The sequence below is a fragment of the Diadema antillarum genome, unplaced genomic scaffold (assembly GCF_040938485.1).
Source record: "Diadema antillarum isolate AM-2024a unplaced genomic scaffold, OU_Dant_1.0 scf00000017, whole genome shotgun sequence".
Taxonomy (NCBI): domain Eukaryota; kingdom Metazoa; phylum Echinodermata; class Echinoidea; order Diadematoida; family Diadematidae; genus Diadema; species Diadema antillarum.
This window is the reverse complement of record NW_027270906.1, coordinates 813,739-833,689: the sequence shown is the minus strand read 5'-3', so window position 1 is coordinate 833,689 and position 19,951 is coordinate 813,739. Positions and strand designations below refer to the sequence as shown.

Sequence of the window (19,951 nt, the reverse complement as noted above, 5' to 3'; positions counted from 1 at the left end):
GAGGTGCTAGTATCTCCTTGGTTTTATCTCAGCCATTTCAAAACCAATTTTCATCAAATAAAATAAATGTTGAGTCCCTTTTGGATTTACATGCTCTTTCCCATGTCAGAAGAGGTTTCTCATTAATAAACTTAATAAGTTATGTCTCAACCAAAACCATACTGTCCACTTAATCCGAAAAAAAAAGTTTTTTGGAGGTTTTTTTTTTTTTTCACTTCAAATAACAAACAATGTTCAAAAACTAACAATAGGAGGCGCAATTTTCCTAGGGCGGGGTGATTGTAAGAGGGTCGATTGTTTGGGGCCTTAAAGGCAGTGGCGTATCTAGGGGGGGGGGGGGGGGCAAGGGGGGCACGTGCCCCGGGCGCCACTCCTTGGGGGCGCCGAAAACGAAAAAACGAAAAAAATTGAAGAAGAAAAAAAAAAGAAAAAAAAAGAAGAAGAAGAAGAAGAAGGAAAAAAAAAAAATCAAAAAAAAAAAAAACCTCGCCCGGACCGGGAGAGGGGGGGGGGGGGGGGGGGGCGGGGGAGAGAAAACTTAATCAAACAAAATAAAAAACAAAAATGACATCAGAATTCCATGTTTTGAAAGCTGAAATTTCGGCTCGCTCGCTGCGCTAGCTAACTGCTCGCAAAAATCTATATATACAAAAAAGAAGATAAAGAACAAAACGTGATGATGACGTGGACAAAATGACAATGTATATTTGGTTCACACATGCCAACGTTAGAAGGATTTACTACACGGAGATGCGCAGCAGCAGCGGCTGCAATTTTTTTTTCTTTCGTTCTGAAGCGATCGCCTATTGAATCAAACGAGGGCGCCAAAGGTGTCGAACATACGGGGGGGGGGGGCGCAAAAAAAAAAACCAAATCAAACAAGATAAGAACAAAACGTAATGATGACGCGGATATAAACAAATTTCGGCTCACTCACGCGTTCTAATTTAGAGTATTTTTTTTCAAGTCCTCAGTTTGTTGGTATAAATCGTTATCTATAAGGCGCCCGGCACTATATCTTGATTAGAATTGTAAGATTTGATAGGCAAAAAATGACAAGAATTCCATGTTTTGTAAGCTGAAATACAGCAATTTTCGGCTCGCTCGCCAAAATTTATCCCCCCAAAAAGAAGATAAGAACAAAACGTGATGATGGCGCGGAAATATACAAATTTCGGCTCACTCGTGCGTACTAATTTAGAGTATTTTTAAGTCCTCATTTTGTTGGTACAAATCGTTATCTATAAGGCCGTCACTATTATATCTTGATTAGAATTGTAGGATTTAATAGGCAAAAAATGACAAGAATTCCATATTTTGTAAGCTGAAATACAGCAATTTTCGGCTCCCTCGCTGCGCTCGCTCGCCAAAATATAGCACACAAAAAAAGATAACAAAACGTGATGATGACGCGGAAAACATACAAAAAATTTCGGCTCGCTCGCTTCGCTCGCTCGTCAAAATCTATCTAAATTTTATTACATTTAAATCACCCTCGAAAGACCCCCTTTTAAGTGCTTGAAAAAGCATATCATGTGACTTTTTTGTAAGTCCCTATATGGATACCGGGATGGGGTTGGGGTTGGACACTTTTTCAGAAATTAGGGGCGCAATTCTCGCGCTTGCCCCGGCGCCGTTTTCCCTAGATACGCCACTGCTTAAAGGGGAAATCCCAGTCCAAATATAAGTTATAGTCGGATAAGAAAGAGTAAACAACGAGTTCAACGGTAAAATTTTGATTGAAATCTGGGTGAAAAATAAGGAAGTGATGACATTTTGCAAGTTTTGCTAATTTTTCAGGAAACAGTTCTTGAACGGTCAACATGAAAATGCAAATGGGTAAAAGTGAGCATGTCATTCCCTCACAACTTGCCATTATAGTTTGTACATAAAACATTGAAATTTCCAGTTTTTCATAAATGCAATTATGCCCGAGGCTCACATCCTGGTATATCTAACTGATCACTATTCTGAAGTTATTAAACCAGGAATAACATCATGTTTCAGACTTCAATGACAGGAACGATGAATTTTCATTATTTTTTGTACACGATCAATGGAAAATTTATTGTGAGGTTATGACATTGGTTAGCTCACTCATTTGCATATTCATATCCACTGTACAAGAACTGTTGGCAGAAATCTAGCAAACTTCAAAATTTCATAACTTCCTTATTTTTCATCCAATTGCAGTCAAATTTTTACTGTTGAACTCGTAAGATTATAGGCATTGTCGAAATAGATACAGTATTTATTCAATGAGTTATAAAATAAGTTAAGATATTATGGGCGATATCACTACGGTTACTCCGTGACCTTTTTTTTTCCCCTAGCAGAACTTAACCTGAGTACATTGTATACTTGTCTGGGGGAGGGGGATTGTCCTTTATTGGGGATTGTCCTGCATGGGGGAATGATGACACTAATGGCCTAAACTATCATTACTCATAATCACTCATTGTATTGTCCTACAATTAACGCCAATGGTTCGACAATATTACAAGCATATCATATCATACAAATGTGTGTGTGTGCTGTGTGTGCGTATGTGTGTGAGTGTGTGAATATTTTACACATAAGATTTTTCTTATAAAATGTGATATATCTATATGGACCGTGAGAGAAAGTTACATTACTGTATGATATAAAAAGAAAATAAGAAAATCTGTGATTTCTTTTTTATCATGACTTTGAATACTGAGGATATCGATAGGCCTATAGGTCCTAACTGCCCTAAGAGGTTGTTATCCAGGGGTAGTTGTATAAACTGGGGCCTAACTAGCCCTAGTTTATACGGGGGGGGGGGGGGTAATCAGCCCGGGTGGCAACATCCAGGGGTTAATTGACGTGGAGGAATTGTCCATGGGGGTAATTTTCCTCGTGGTAGTTATGGGGGCCGGGGGGGGGGGGGGGGGGTATATTGTCGGGGAGGGGGGGGGATTATCCGGGTGGTAGTTATCTGGAGTGGTTCTTCAAGTGGGCAGGCTGTCCTATAGACCTTGTGACCATTGTATGGCCTATCACAAATTGTTGTGGTCCCTTCATCCAGCAATTTAATGTCTGATGGGCCGATGATAACCATTAAAGAGATGCCCATCATGGTGTACATAGTTTTGGTTGAGGCGGGAATTCAAGTTTCCACTGTTTTTGTGAAATGATGAGAAAACAGTAATATACGAATGGTCATATATCTGAAGAAGAATTTAAAGTTTATTTGATGAAAATTGGTTTTAAATAGCCGAGATAATATGCAAAGAAAAAGGGATCCTAATAAAAGAAAAAAGAAGGGGGGACCCACCTTTTATTAGGATCGCACTTTGTTTTACTTTATTTTTTGAATATCTTAGCAATTTAAAAACCCAATTCTCGTCTAACAAACTTTGAATTCCTCTTAGAATTGGGGAGGTACTCCTTAAACATTTCATAAAGTGGTTTCTATAAGTACATTCATACATCTCGCGCAAGCTGAATCCTCGCCTCAAACAATACTGTCAGAGTGGGGTGAAGTGGGAAAAATTGTGATTATTGATGACTTTTCTGGTATAACCTTTTCTGATATTTAGATCTGGGCACTCATGTCTCGGACCCAGGGACATACAGTATATTTAGGCCACATGATGGTTAGTTAGGCCCTATTATATTCTACATGCTAAGAATGTTGCAATAGGATTGGTCCAGATCTGATCATGTGATGAAGCGTAGTTTTGCCCATCACATCACCTGAGAAGAAAAGTTCGTTACACTCTATGTTGATAGTCCCTTTTGTTTCGCTGATCTCCACACCGTCCACACAGTCCTAACGCAAGATGAGTACGCGCGAATAAAAGTGCGTTGCACTGTGGACTATCATGTGACCTAGGTCACTTGATAGTACACAGTGCAACGCACTTTCACTTCGGTGTCGCGCAGTGCGCGCAGCAAATTCACTGTTTTGTCATCTACGCGCACACGTAGCCTAAGCCCTAAGGATACCTAAAGACAGCTAAACAGTTTCACATGTGGAATAAAATGGAATTTCTAGGACCCTAGATGTGAATATTAAAGCAAATAATCAACTTTTAGTTTCAGGCAATGAGACAAACTATCACTTCCTTGGCGATCTGAATGTGTACGCTATCTTTCCTCAGCTACGCTTCGGAAAGATAGCTACATCCAGATCGCCTCGAAGTGATAGTTTGTCCCATCACCTTCACCAACGTTGATTACTTGCTTACTATTCCTACCAAGTCTCATATTTTTTAGGTCTTTGGTAGTACTTCTACCAGTGCGTAAATCGTCGATCCCAGAATGCGCGCACGTTCCACATGATGACACTGGGATAGGGGTACTAAGTATTCGCCGCAGATGGCTCGTCTGCAACACTTTACACGCAGTGCCGTGCGTCGCGTGTTGTGGTGTCCGATGCGTGTTTGGTGTATACAGCAGTGATGATTTGGTGAAGGATCATCGGTGTAGCAAGAGTGTGACGGTGCGATGCTCGCCTGCGCCTAGCGCCTATGCGTTGGTACACATCGGCCGTATTACGATCAAGATCGTGAAACGTTCATCGACAGTGATGGTGATGGTGAGATTGATGTCGAGCTGCTAGCTGCTCTGCTACTCGTATGCTGTGAGACGAGCTGATAAAATAACATTGAGGCGAGTTAGAAAGAAACACTTGACGTCTGGGCAGTCCCAGATTTACTTTATTTGTTAATCGAATGTTCAATTTCAAGTTCAAGTAATTTACCGGCTTTTTCTTGAGCCTCGGCCTCGCGATCGAACTAAAGGCAAGCACTATAAACGTTACAATGCGTTAAATGGCAAATGCCTATCATGGCTATGATAAGATAAGAGCAACGTTAACGTTAGAGTGTGAGTGTTCTGACATTGGATTGGTCATGTTTGCCAGTTTGGCTGACGACGTTTGCAATTTGTAACGTTAAATTTAATGTTACATCATGACACGTAGAGTAAAATTGCAGACTTTCGTCAGTTTCTGATAATATGCACGCTGAAATGTTTTCTGTAAATTTATTAATTAAACAGTGCGTCAGTGACAGTGCAGTGGGAATGACTTGTCTAACGTCAGTCCGGGAAAACCCGCTCATGAGGACCGCTCCCGCGTACGAGGACTGCCCCGCCTCATGAGGACCGCCCCCACACCTCATGAGGCCTCCTATCACTTCTTATTCATCTCACATCTGACGTATAAATTGTCGCAACTTTGCATAGTGATTTTTTGTTACACACACATGTCCACTATCCATGAAGAAAAGAAGAAAAAATCCTATCTGTTTTTTTTTTTTCAAAAATAGAGTTTTAATCAACCGATGCAGAGCGCCCATCAAAACACGGGCACCAGCGTGTTCGCACAATGCAAGACTGCGCCAGCGTGTTCGCACAATGCAAGACTGCGGCAGTCTTGCATTGTACGAACACGCTGGCGCCCGTGTTTTGATGCAGCCGATGGGCGCTCTGCATCGGTTGATTAAAACTCGATTTTTGAAAAAAAAAAAACAGATAGGATTTTTTCTTCTTTTCATCATGGATAGTGGACATGTGTGTGTAACAAAAAATCACAGTGCAAAGTTGCGACAATTTATACGTCAGATGTGAGATGAATAAGAAGTGATAGGGGGCCTCATGAGGCGTTCCCCCCCAGGCCTCATGAGGCGTGGGGGCAGTCCTCGTACGCGGGAGCGGTCCTCATGAGTGGGTTTCCCGGACTGACGTTGATGTTACATAGGGACCTACATCAAGTCCATGGTCTGGGCGTCACGGGTGGGGGGGGGGGGGGGGGGGGGGGGTTGCGTTGGTGAGAGCGCACCCCCCCCCCCACCCTGAAAAAAGAAAGTTTTGCTTATGAAGTATGCACACACAATTTAAATGCAAACACAGCACAATTTAAATGTCCACGGGATGGTCTCCATACTCTCGGAGTTGGGACACCACCCTCCCCCACTCACTCATACGGGCTCGGTCACTTCGCGGTCTGATGTAACTAAGGCCCAGGGAGCTGAAATCAGATTCTCACAACGGGGATGTTCAGAGGGGAAAAACCCTTACCTGTTCTGAATCTGAGTATGTGCAGAATCGCATATCAAAGTCGGTCTATTTATAGCTTGCGTCATCTGAGTGCCACTACGTGTTCTGTGCTATTTTTACATCTGCTCAATTCATGACGCAGAGAGCTACTTCCTGCACCGATCATGGGCAGCATTTTGTTTTTTGTAGGTTACGTCTCTGCGTAATCTAAAGCTACTTTTCAGCACGATGCAGGGAGAGAGGAGAACGTCCAACACACTCGACTTCTCAAACATCAGTGCCGCGAATCTAAAGCTCCCTAAAAATAGATGAGGCATTTTTTTTAATTTTTTTAATTTTTTTTTTTTGCTTGTCAGCTGAACAAACCTGGAAGTGTAATCAGAAAGTTGTGCTGAAGGCCCTTTTTTTTTCTTTTTTTCTTTTTCTTTGCTTGTTTGCTAGTGAATCCCAGAAGTGGAACCAGAAATATATAAATGCACCCCCCCCCCCCCCCCTTGATATCGAATCTATATAGATCAGAAATGAGTAGAATAGAGAGAGTGTTCTACTTCTAGACCTCTAACGTAAATGTCTGGGCCTGGCCCTAGGCATCCATAAAATCACTTCATGAAGGAGTGGGGTTCAGCGAACCAAAGCGAACTGAACCAACACATGTCCTACTGTACTGTGCTAGATTTGGAGTGTTCAAGCACTGTTGTGTTGAGAAAGTGTAGGGCCTTCCTCTTGAATTATTTTTAGAAGGGCTCACACATTTTGAAGCAAGAGGGTCATTCACCTGGCGTGCTTGAACTAGACCTACTTACAGCTGTCCCGAACAAAGAGAATGAACTCTTTGCATTTGATATGATGTATACAGTACATTTACGTGCATTGTTTTGGAGTACATCGGCAAGTGGTCCACTTCGTGGCTCAGTTCAGTGCCGTACGGTACACTTTAGGAGTGTTCGAGCGCTCCTCTGGTGTGGGTATGGTATGGTACAGTTCGCATTAATAGAGTGCTTGAATGCATCCTGATTCTGAACGTGTGGTGGTTTAGGTTTGATAGATCTGAAATTGTGAATTATTAGAAAAGAAATCATTTTCGTTCATGAATTACCATGGTATTTCTGGCCCAAAAGAAAACCTCTCTGACTGAGGTAAAAACTGTGCATATGGATCTCGTGACGTTAAGGAGAGAAGACGAAGTGACACATACCCGCACAGACCTCTACCAGACCCTCGAGTGTGTGTAGGGTCATATCGATGAGAGGTAGAGTTTACACCCAGTCACAGCACAGACACAGTGGGATTGAGGGTATTTCATGACATGATTTGTTCTCAAAAGCTCACACACATTTTGCACAAAGTTTGAATGACCTCACCAGCATAAATATCAAGGTATTTCACATGGTATCTTTGCTCTGTATTTACTGTTGTGTTCACAATACAGAATATGGTGCAAAATATTGCTGTCCTAGTCTAACTCAGTGTGAATGGGCCAATTGGTGAGATGGTAGACCGTCTCTGTTGCTGTTGGTGTTTAGGAGCATGGAATGTTGTGGCCTTGTACAGGACTGTAGATGTTTAAATCCATATACATGTAGGCCTATTGTTTAGTATTGGATTGAATGAATTCTTGAAAAGGAACTGGGTGGTTACAAGTGTTCTGGTCATTGATGTTTGTTGCCTGTAGTGCTTGTCCATGTAGACATACAATGTACAGTTGTATGAAAAATCTGGCCCAATGTGCAATCTGCACCTAGCGATCTCGAAAGATTTTGCAGGCGGGGGTGATCTGCAAACCATGGAAAAGTTGCGTAATGGGGACCCAATGATCACACCCATTAGCGCATGTCTTTGTGTGCAACATGTAAATCGGGTAAGTGCTTTCATTTTGGGCACACATTCATAAAAGAAGAAAGAAATACAATTATGTCCACAAGCTTCAAATTATGAAGACCTCTTAGAAATACCTAGATATAAAGACAGAGATCTGCATTAAAATGGAAGTTTGGAACAGACCCCTGATTGTTACATGTCATACAGTGGCTATGTGGAACCGAACAACCATAAGTGAACGTAAGATTACTTTACACACTCTAGTTTTGTAAATCATTGTCGTTTATTGCTTTCTTCTGTTGTAGATCCCTCAATGTTGAAGACCTTCATGTGATACCAACAGCTGTCAGCATGGCAAAGTATGATGTGGACCGCTTTGAGACTCCTCCTGATGAGGACCTCGTGTGCTGCATTTGCCAATGTGTCTTGGACAATCCCCTGGAGAGCCCATGCCGCCACGTCTTCTGCAAGGTGTGCATCGAGACCTGGCTGACCAACCGCAACAACTGCCCAAACTGTCGCAAGCGGCTTCGCGTCTCCAAGTTGAAGCCCGTGCTGCCCATCGTGCGCAACATGATCAACCGGCTCCTCATCAAGTGTGAGAATCGTGAGCACGGCTGTCTCAACGGCATCAAGCTCGAGATGTACGACAAGCACCAGCAGAACTGCGACTACGCCCCCATCAAGTGCCTGAACACCGGCTGCGGTGAGACGGTGCTGCGCATGAACATGCTGGCGCACGAGCAGAACTGCAAGTTCAGGCTGATCATGTGCAAGAAAGGCTGCGGCCTGCCCATCCCCATGGAGCAGTCTAAGAAACACAACTGTTTAGAGGAACTGAAGCATAGCATGGCAGGTAAAAACTTATTGCTACCACTATCACACAGCAATAATCCTCTTTGTTATGTGTCAGTGTATGGTATGCCTGTTCAAGACCTGGTGGTGTGGGGATTCATGGGTGGCCCGATTCATTCGCTTCCCACCGTGGTAGTCCGAAAACCATGAATACCACAGGTCAGTGAATGTGCACATCAAAGCAAATGCACATTGGTAGTGGTTGACTCCATTCGAGATTTATTGGCTGTGTGTGCACTTACATGTATGCAAAGATCAGCACTTGATAAAGTTGTACACAATTCATTACAGGGATTCTCGAATATAATATCCGAGCTGGGCCAGCCTCTCCACTCCATGGTGTTCCCATTCCACAGGGTCTCTAATTGCTATTGGGTCAATGTCAATTTCTAATCTCCCCCCTTCCCTCATTTTTTTTTTTTGTTTTTTTGGTAACTTTATTATGAGATTCGATGGCATTCAATCATATTTATATGCGTGTGTTAGAGCAGTTTATTAGCTTTACTGTGTCTGAAGACAGATAAAGACAGAGGTGAATGGTGAAGGCCAAAGTCTAAAGCCACTTTTCAAATGTTAAAGTCCAAAATATGTCTTTTCTGTGAATGTGTAGTATGACAATTCTGAGATGCATTATGGCATTTTTAAGTTAAACCTAACCCTGGATATTGTACAATAATTAGCCAATTTCATGATGGCAAATGTGATGTCAAGTGATACAATGCTTCTACGTCTTTGCTGTACATTTGCTTTTAAAAGATGCCAGATGCATCATTGCCTGTATCTTCTTCAGTAGTCATTCTTAAGCTGGGCTTCACATTGTTACGAAGTAACTTGCAGTCATGTTGAAAATTCATGTTGGTAGGGAATATGAAAAGCTGGTAGTCGTATCAAATTTGATTTTGTGTTATCTTCTGGGGCCCTTGTCATCAGTGACAACTGCCACATTTCTATGACAAATTTGCTCTCAGCCAATCAGATGCAAGGATTTCAGTAACTTGTCACATCTATGACAATTTGTCACTGATGACAAGTTTTATGAAACGGCCCCCTGATCTTTGATTTGATGCAGATTTTCTTCTCACCCATTCTTGTTTTCTCATCCTTTCTCCGTCCTCCCAGCCATGGAAGAGCAGTATCAGCAGCGCCTGCGTGATCTGGAAAATAAGTTCAATGCCAAAATCCAAGTGCTTGAAGACCGCATCAAGGCCATGGAGGAGAACTGCCAGCAGGACTATAATTCTGGCTGGGGATCAGCCCGGGACTCGTACTCCTCCATGGCAGGCTTTGATGAGAGTGACACCCAGAGCAGAGACATGGAATACACAGACATCCAGGACTATGAGGAAAACAATGATGATGATGACGACGGAAGCAATTCATTCTATTACTCGGGGAATGAGGATGACCACTATGACAGCACCCCAGTCTACCAGGAGTCACAGGCACCTGAAGATGGGTACGACTCCTACACCCCTCAGGACCACAGTGACGAGAGGGGACAAGATGACGACAGGGACTCCGACAGTGCGTTTTATTTAAACACGGATGCGGATTCCAATAATGATGACTCAGATGGTGATCTTAATGATTCCTTGCTGGACAGCAGTGATGGTCAGTCAGATGGTGACGACAATGACCAGGATGACATTGACCCCGTCCAGGTCTACGAGGTGAGTCCAACCAGCCCAGGCTTGCGGGATGATGTAGGGGGCAGCAGAGGCTCTCGTGCCGTGGGCGGGGGAGAGGAGGTAGACTATGATGAAGTGATACATGTCGGGTCTGAAGCTTCACCGCACAGCAGCACACAAGCCGAGCATGGCAGCATCGAGAGGCAACATTCCGACGGGGATGATGCGTCCCCGGTGACCGTTCCTGCAGGAGAGCAAGGAAGCAGCAGGATGGAGGCTGCAGGTAGTGGCAGAATATCTCCCCATGGACTAGAGCACTCTTCCCTGTGCAGCCTTCATGTGGAGTATGGAAGCAGTGGTCGTAGTTCCCCTAGAGAAACTGTCAGTGCATACCTGTCAGATCATGACTCTGATGCAGCCACCATCAATGAAGACAGTGGTCGTAGAGGTCGCAGGAATCGTAGCTCCGCGCAGCGCTCACAGGAACGCAATAGCGACAATAACAGAGAGAGAGAGTCATCTCGTGAGAGGAGACATAGAAGACCAAGGAGCCGGGAGAGGAAGTTCCAGGGAAAGGCGTAGGAAGTCTCGAGGTTCGCGAGATAGGAGGGATCACTCCTCGGATCATGCCGACACAAATGCCAATGAAAGGAGTCGATCATATGACTTGCGGAGCTTGAGGCCTGCTAGCCAAGCAGCGCCTACTACTGTGAGTGACAGTCATAGCAGCACAGAGGGTGCTCACCACCAAGGAAGTGCACATTCATCGTCACTCTTGTACGGCATCCCGGTGAGTGATTCGGATTCCAGTGTTGATCCCCCTTGGGAGAGGACCTCCCAAGATCATTCCTCTGATGTCACAATCAGTGAAGAGGCCTTATCACCTTATGACTCCATGGATGGAGCCAGCAGCCCAGACATCTATAACAAGTTCATCTCTTCTTTGCACAATGTCCCTTCTAGTGAGAGTGACAAAACCTGGACCCCAGGTGACCGCGATTCCAGTGATGGGTGGGAGTTGGGAGTGGACTACAGTGAGTATATCAGCTCCGACGACACACACTGGGACAGATACTACAGTGACCTCGATGACAGGGATGGGGATGATGAGCATGATGCTGAGCCGAGCATTTATTCCAGGCGGGAATCCAGCCATTCGTCTCGCCGCTCGAGCAAGAGGTCAAGCAGCAAGTCCAGTTCAAGCCGAGAGGACAGGAAAGAGGAGAGAGCAAGTGTCCGGTCAGCAGACCAATCCACCTCAGGTCAAGCTCCAAGTCACCCCACCTCAGACAGCGAGACTGTTTCTGTGTAAGTGTTGCATGTCAGATCGACTCATTGTCATCAGGTAGTGACCCTCATTCAAAGAGAGACTGTTTGACAAAACTCATGTCTGTGAATTATTTCCTGGTATCCCATTGCTATTTGTTATGCTTTTTTTGTACTACATGTACTGCTACACAAATTATCTTTTGTGGAGCATTTTTCTTCCATGGAAATGTACAGGGTACCATTTGAAATATCATTTATCGCCTAAAATTGCTGGTCAAATTTGAGTTGGAAATTAATGCCTGCATGTACGCATGGGGTTGGCAAAGCATGAAACAGAAACTGAGGCATTGACATCAGTGCTCTTCAGTCGTGGGGTGTATCATGAGTAGAGTATGTGTATGAAATGACCTTCCCAATTTCTACCGAGATGTTTATCAATTGAAATCATTTGTGTCCATAGATATCTGGAGAAAGGACGGAACTGGAGATTCAAGAACTGAGAGTACTGAAAAGTTGACTTCTAAATAATGACAGTAACTCCTGAACCCCCCTCCCCCCAAAAAAAGAATAAATAAATAAAGAAATAACCACTGAAAACAGAAACAGATATACAAACCAGGGAGTTTAGCGTTCATGAAACTGTGTGCAAGGTATGATGAAAATGAGTTAGGTAAAGTTAGTTACACATGTGTGTCTGGCAAAACATCACATACAATAGCAGGCCTCGAAATAGGATTTTGGAGGGGCAAGGCCATTTAGAAAAGGGCACTTTTTCCAAGAGGCCAGGGCACTTAGGTTAGTCAGAGGGGCACCAAGGCCACATTGGAAAGGGCATGTTGGGTGTTTATACGTGATGTGAATGCCCCATAGAGCTGTATGCTATCGACCGTGCTGCTACACTCCAGCAGCGCATGCACGCATAAGATCTCTCCGCAGCAGACGACGTTAGGCAGTAGGCCATACGCAATACGATGTAGGTTCTGTAATACAGTACGTTCTCAACGCGTACGCTGCACTCGCTTTGGAGCACTTCCAGCGCCATTTTGCTTTGAGCATGCGGGCATGAATGCAGAGCGAGAGAGCTGGCAATGCTCGCAGCCGTCCGACAAGCCTGGCATTTTTTAGCATGGCTTGCGACCACTTGCTCAGGCCCACCGCTGCCTAGCTAGTAACTCTATGGCCGCTGCGCTGCGGAGGCAGTCGGGACGGTAAAAGCCGGTCGGGCGTACATGTACGTAGACTTCTACACGTCCTCTCGTATCTCGGAAAGATACTTTGAGTTTGAATCAGATATATTGGGACGCGAGTGAACTGAAGGTATGATATTTGAGATCAGGAAAGTCGTTCAAGCTTATTAAAGTGTAGACTTTGAGAAAGGGCATATTATACGTCATAAATAATAACTTTCATTCTAAAAGGGCACCACGGCCACAAGAAAAAGGGCACATTTTTTTTGGCCGTAACTTTGATCAAGGAAAAAAAAGGCATTGCGGCCAACGAGAGGGGCACCGACGGCCATGGCCGTCGATGGCCATCAGTTAATTCGAGGCCTGCAATAGGGATGGAGGGATATGTATTTCAGTGAAAATTTACCTCAAACCAACACTGTTAGGTGGTGAAATGTGTGTACAAGATTTTTAAAGCACTATAAAGTAGAAAGGGGATTGAATTGATATTTCTGTTTTTATTGATACATATGTTTTTTGTTAGAACTTCAGACTTTTTTTGTTTAATGTAACTTACGTCATTTGCAACCTATTTTGATGTACATTGTTTCTGTTTTTTCCTGAAAACTGATGAGTGACTGAGCAGTTTCGAAATATCCTTATAGCAACCCCTACATTCAGCAGTGAGTAATAGTCACATCTGACTATCATTACTGTTTTGTGAGTGTTGAGGTGTACCTTTATCTCGTTCAATACTAAGGGTGCGTTCGAGCGCTCTAAAGCGAACCAAAGCGAACTGAACCGCGTACCGTTCCGAACTTTTGGTATGCTTTTGGAGCACATCAGGAAGTGGTCCACTTTTGACTCGGTACAGTGCGGTATGGTACATTTGAGGAACGTTCAAGCGCTCCTGTGGCGCGGGTACGGTACGGTACAGTTCGCTTTAGGAGAGCGCTTGAATGCACCCGGAGTGATGTACTTCATCATCAGTAACTACAAAAAAGCAGGCTTTAGATCATAAACGATTCTATTGAGAGTCATGACTGTATTTGGCTTGCGTTGGCAACATATTTCCTGTGGCTATTATTTAGTGAAGACCTCATTCCTCATTGTTGCTCTCCGCCTCTTTCCACAGAAGCAGAAGGCGCCCCCTGATTGAAAGCAGCTCCGAAAGCGATAATGGCGAGGATGGCGACCACCACCCGGCCTGGAAGAGGAGGAAGCATGATGAGACGCAATGACAGAGAGACTAGCCTTCAGCCCAGAATGGAATGAAACATTCATCCATCTTATAAAGTAGGTCAAAAGGAGGACGGGACAGTCACATCAAGTGTGAGATGGGCTGACTGATACAAGTCTAGTCAGCTCTTGTGCTTGTTATGCCGATGCCCTCTGCCACTGGAGAGGCATGGTCAGTGATGAACCACTTCTCTGCAATTAGTCATGCAAAGAGAGAAGTACATGCATTGACCTACCCTTATTCCAAGGCAAGAAGATATGGTGACGTATGATGTCTGGCAAACCAGTGTGTGGGATAGCCCTGCATTTGGAAGAATGTGTTCATTCAAAATGTCCTGTAGAATTACAAAACAATAATTCTGTTCTATAAGCTGTCATTTTTCGCATAGAGATATTTTCACAAATGAGTAAATCACAGAAATTTTTTGCGAGATTTTTTCGCGAATTGACACCATTTCTATTGTAAGTGCTATCACCTTGGCGCATGGCAACATTTTTGCATGTTAACTTCATGATCCGACAGTGATTTGTGAAATTCATAAAAATTAAGCCCTCGCAAAAATAACAGCTTATGCAGTAGATGAGTTGTCATGGAGGAGACTCCCATAACAATGTTGAATTGAGAAATGATCTGCATTTTTTGAGAGTTTTGAATATAATATGACTGAGCACAACATAACAACCCATATACCGGTAGTGTAGCTGCTGGGTGGGCAGATGTAATTCCTGCTCCAGAGCTGTCCTTTACCTTTTCATGGGTCTGTGGCTGTACCTGTTTGGCCTATGGCACAAGTACTGATTTGTTTCTCAAAACCAACCAAATAGGTATTATGTAATCCGTTGACATCCTGTTCTCTTGGTATTGTGGGATTTTGGTAGTGTTACACTTCAGCAAGTTTATGCATCAAAGCTGCCTATTCTCTGTTAGTTTGAGATTGGTGTGGTGTTACACTTCAGTAGGTTTGTGTATCAGTACTGCAAAGTGTGGAGCATGTGGTAATGAAATAGCGTGCCTGGGCCCTGTTTTATGAAGAGTTGAAATTGATTATATAGTTGATTTCAACTGTAAGTCTATGGCAGCCTGTGTGAAAAGGGAATTTAAAATCGATTTTATCTTTCGATAAAATGGGGCCCAGGTTACAGCTTCGTGCACTGGGATATATCAAAGGTAAACCACTTGCCAATCTGTGCACAGATCGTCTTTGTTAGTGATTAGGGATTAGCTAGTCATCATTACCCCAGCAAATTCCATTCCCTGTTGGGACTATAATGATAGGGCTTGTGTACACCTGAGTAGGTTTTCCTCACTAACATTAAATCCCTTTGCACCAGGAGATTTCCTGCAGTGTCAGTCTCTACCACTAAAGATAGCAATAAAGTTAACCTAGTTTTGCATCCAGTTACAAAAATTGACTGGGTATTGAATTGCAGAGAAGGATTATTCAGGCATAATATGAACCACAAAAAGAAATTCAGATTTTCAAGCCCTGCTCTCCACAAATGAATATAGAAGCACACACACAAATGTGCAAATGCATGGGTAAAAGGATAAATTCAAGTTCTTGCATGGACTAAAGCATCCAATGAAATAGTGAGGAAATGTAGCTAAGGCTAAATGTAGATGGACTTGAATTATTGATAAACCTTCTATTGATATGTTTGCCAGCAGCCGGCAAACGTATCAACCACGAGGGTACTGTATGCTTTGGAAATTGAATAGTTTATAGAATGTTAGAAAGGGTAATGATGTGTTTAAGAAAAGAAAAATGAATTCTGTATCATAGATGCCTTGCAAACCCTTCATTCAGCAACCTGCTCCATCTAAGTCCTTTATCAAATGACAAATGAAAAGCAAACTAGAACAGGTGTTGTATGAATGCATCATTATCTTAGATCAGAATGTGAACATAGGCAGATTTTTGTTTTCTTTTTCTGTGAAGCTAGGCATTAGAATGTTTGGGAGCAAATTGCATTAAGCCCTATCAAAATTAAAATTGCTAGACATACTGGTAATGATTACTGCATATGGGTCTATCCGCAGGCGCCTCATCAGGTTTTCCACACAGTGAAGTGATATCAAGTTATGCCATTATTCTTTAATAGAAACTTGCTTTTCCAAGTCTGTTCCTTCATTACATAGATCTCCATAAAATCATGTGTAGGTGTTTGAGTACTGTGTCATCTGCATGGACACAGCTGCTATGAAACTTTGCTGTACCCATAATAGCCCTGTATTAGCTAACTCAAGGTGATTTTCAAAAAGGCAAGATTAGTCACATCCTGTTACACTTTGGAGTATAGAATTCCAGATATGCCGTTACTGAGTAAATGAACACTTGATGTGAAGAAGTGAGTGCGCCCTCTTTTGACAGATACCACTTTTATCAGCAGTAGAATTTGGTGAGGCAGAGAAATTGTAGCTGTGTTGATGAGACCTTAGCTCTGACTGTTCATTGTTACACTGAGCTTATTCTTTGTCCCCTGTATTGATTGCCCAGAAAGCCTACAGGGATAGAGTGTTGCGTGGAATTTATATTTCTTCAGGTATTATTTGTTCATTTTTCTTCAAATGTTCCTTCATGGCAAGAGTGTGGCAACCATGATCACAGTTGATTGTCAGAAGAGAAGACACAAGAAATGTGTGAACAATAATCTAAATGTCAATAGCTTTAGGAAACCAAAAAGAGAGTCAGTAGGATTTTGAAGTCCCTTCTTGTATCTTTAAAAGACAAAAAAAAGTCTCCAAGACAGTCACGGTGTTTATTGATCCTCACATACACTTGTACTGAGAAAGGGGAATATCAAACCAGTTAAAAGTTTGTTTGAAAAGAAAGAGCAAAACTTTACAAGTGCAACAATGCAAATTTAATCAAAATTGAATGGAAGTAGTTTTTTTTTAATCTTGAAATTTCCAGGAGGGTTTTACAAATGCAGTCATGCCCCAGTCTTATCTGACTGATCCATTATTTGAAGTTATTCAGCCTGGAGTGAAATCATGGTTTACACTTTTATAGCAGAAGAATTTAAAGGGGATGGCGAATAACTGATCAGTGGGAATCAATGGGAATGCTGGGGGATGATTGTTCCAATCCTTGTGGGATTCATTTAAGAGTACATTATATATCTATTGTTGTGTGAAAATTATTTGCTTCAGAATGGTCTCATATTCAAGTAATGTGCAGTTTAATGTTTCCAGGTTAGCATGCTCAGGGTGGTCCACGAGGGGTTTTAGCATGTCGCTGCAACATGCTAAAATTCTTGTGCAACATCCAGAATTTTCAACAAGCTCAAAGTAAAAGTATTCAAAAATGTGCAAAACATGTGCATAACATAAGAAACATCAAACTACCAGGTACTTTAGATATTTGTGTGCAAAACATGAGAGAGAACAGTGAATGTAAGCAGCACAATGAGAGATAAGCAGCAAAATATTGCGTACTACGTACTCATCGTGTGCGCTCCGCGCATATTCAATTTCTGCAATATTCTCAGATTCTGAGCTTGCAACATGCTAAAATCTAAAGTTGTGGACCACCCTGCATGCTTGTACAGTGACAGGGCGATCATTAACGGCCTGTTAGAATAGAATCCTCCCATGGTTGCCGGGATAATGAAGATACATTTGATCCATTGAATACAGTAACATAAGAAGTCCTCTTTCCAAAGAGTTAATCATCAATTCAGATCGCATCACCATCCTCATGATATTGAATTACAAATGACAGTAACTTCAGTACAATGTCAGTACAAGAAGGCAGAGCTTTCTTGTATGTAACTGACACTATGTTCCAAATTTTACACCAAAATACCTTTTTGTTTGGCAGTCGAAACTTGAGTTATGTATACACTTACATAATATCTGTTTCATGGAACTGAATGTGGTATTTTCCAGTCACCCATAGATCAGCAATGGCCAATTTCTGTCATTTGTGATTTGTTTTGAAATGCATGAATCTAGTGCTATAAAGTGTTCCCTCACTTGAATTCAGTCTTTTAGTCATATGTAGCCAACTGCTTACATACTGCATTCTGTCCTTATGAACTCTGGAAAAGGGTAGTTACCTTCATGATTTGATGTTATAAATGTCTGGCTTGGCTTTTGTTTTTGTTTTTGTTTTTGTTTTTTGTACACTTGGGATGGGGAGAACTTGATTTTTTTTTTCTCGCTTTTGTAGTTTTGTTTTCTTTTACCAGTTTAACCCATAGTGTTGTACACAATGTCCAAAGACACTGGCACAGAAAGGGCTAAAAGACACTATGCATATGTGCATACCCATAATATGTTTTCTATTGGTTTAGGAATGGAGAAAATTTCATTTACTAGGTGTATGTATCAAATGTCGGGCATCAACGACAGATGGCAAATGTGATGCACAAGAAGTGTACCATGTCAGCAACAGTTTCCAGCAGAATGCGCACTCAACCACACTGTTTACCCCAGGGATGTCTGTAGGAACGGCTGTCAAATTTACAGCGTGGGTACACGTCCTCCATACCTAGCGACCCAGATTTTATGGCTTGGTGTTCTCCCTGCACTCCACTCCATCCTGCATGGCACCATCACTGTTCACGTCTGGCTCTAATTGAATGCATGAACAGCAAATTCAATATTTGAACAGGTTTCTTGGAGATGGACACTTGAATGCTCTCCTAGGGGTACTTGGCTCCATGTTCGGGTCTTTTCTTCCCCTTTTGTCACTAGAATTGTGTGTTTCTCATCCTTCTTTCTTGACTCAATATGTGTAAAGGTTTTGAAAAGTATTTATTGCTTGTTTGTTTTCTAGCAATGAGATCACATGTTTTACAAAGGCAGTACTACTGTAAAAGTGGATATTTTTGCGCGACTAATTTTTCGCGCTCGGCGGGGTTAGAAGAGTTTCATGTTTTTTTTATTCCGCGGAATCAAGACGTCAACTACTGGAACATATGGCAAGCAAAAATATTTGCGTGCTTTTGTTTTCGCGCTAGTTTCTGGTTGTGCGAAATGCGCGAAAATTTCCACTTTTACAGTATAGCAGGCCTTGCATTGGGCAATTGTTTGTACAATGCATAACCTATTTCTCCAGTCACCAATAATACTATGTTGGTTTGTTTTTGTCCTGTATTTTCTAGATGAATTTACTGTGCACAACAAACAGAGAGGATAATCATCCAATTTAGTAAACTTAAGATTTTCCATCAATTAAAAGAAATGAGCAAAGTATATTCAACTATTTTAAGAAAGTCTTGGCCAGCAGCATAGCACTTCATTATCTCCAAAACTCCTTTGTGACACCACGTGAGGATCATCAACTTCTCAAGTGGGGACACTAGTTTAAACTGCTTCAAAATTAGGAATCACAGCCAACTCATTTCATTATAACACACTGTACCAATGGGGTCAAACATCTCACTGGTTTTACACTGACTAGATGCTTATTTTTTTTCCCCTGTAGTAGCCTGCCACTTGTTGAGATAACTTTTATAGATTCAAAGCCCTGCTGATGTTGATTAAGTTTTAGCAGAATTTGTCATTACAAGCCTGATGAGAGATATGAAGGATCTGCATTCCTCAAGCCTTCCGAAGTAATCAGTGGTGGTGCATGCAATAAGACACCTTGGGCCTGTTTCATGAAGAGTTGCGATAGATCTTACGCTCGATTTATGGAGCGTAACTTGTTGAATCGAGCGAAAGTTCAATATTGATTGTAAGTCCTTTTTCAAAAAGACACTTAAAGGACAAGTTCACCTTCATAGACATGTGGGTTGAGTGAATGCAGCAATATTAGTAGAACACATCAGTGAGAGTTTGAGCAAAATCGGACAATCCGTTAAAAAGTTATGAATTTTTTAAGTTTCTGCTCAGTCACGGCTGGATGAAAAGACTACTAAAGCTTGTGATGTCACATGAGTACAACGACATAAAGAAAGAATAAAGAAAATTCAACATATTTCCATTTTTCTTTCATA

The 19,951-nt window shown here is 42.3% G+C and overlaps 1 protein-coding gene across 1 annotated transcript; it reads left to right on the top strand.

Annotated features, from left to right (window-relative positions):
• The first annotated feature begins 8,175 nt into the window (after positions 1-8,175).
• On the top strand, positions 8,176-11,300 carry LOC139726213 (uncharacterized). The gene is made up of 2 exons (XM_071637285.1): positions 8,176-8,701; positions 9,820-11,300. The coding sequence occupies exons 1-2, from the start codon at positions 8,197-8,199 to the stop codon at positions 10,908-10,910; spliced, it is 1,596 nt and encodes a 531-aa protein (XP_071493386.1). The 5' UTR covers positions 8,176-8,196; the 3' UTR covers positions 10,911-11,300.
• Positions 11,301-19,951: the final 8,651 nt, after the last annotated feature.

Coding starts and splice junctions, on each gene's coding strand:
- LOC139726213 (XM_071637285.1), top strand. CDS start 8,197: ATGGCAAAGTATGATGTGGACCGCTTTGAGACTCCTCCTGATGAGGAC. Junction 8,702..9,819: donor ACTGAAGCATAGCATGGCAG/GTAAAAACTTAT, acceptor CCGTCCTCCCAG/CCATGGAAGAGCAGTATCAG.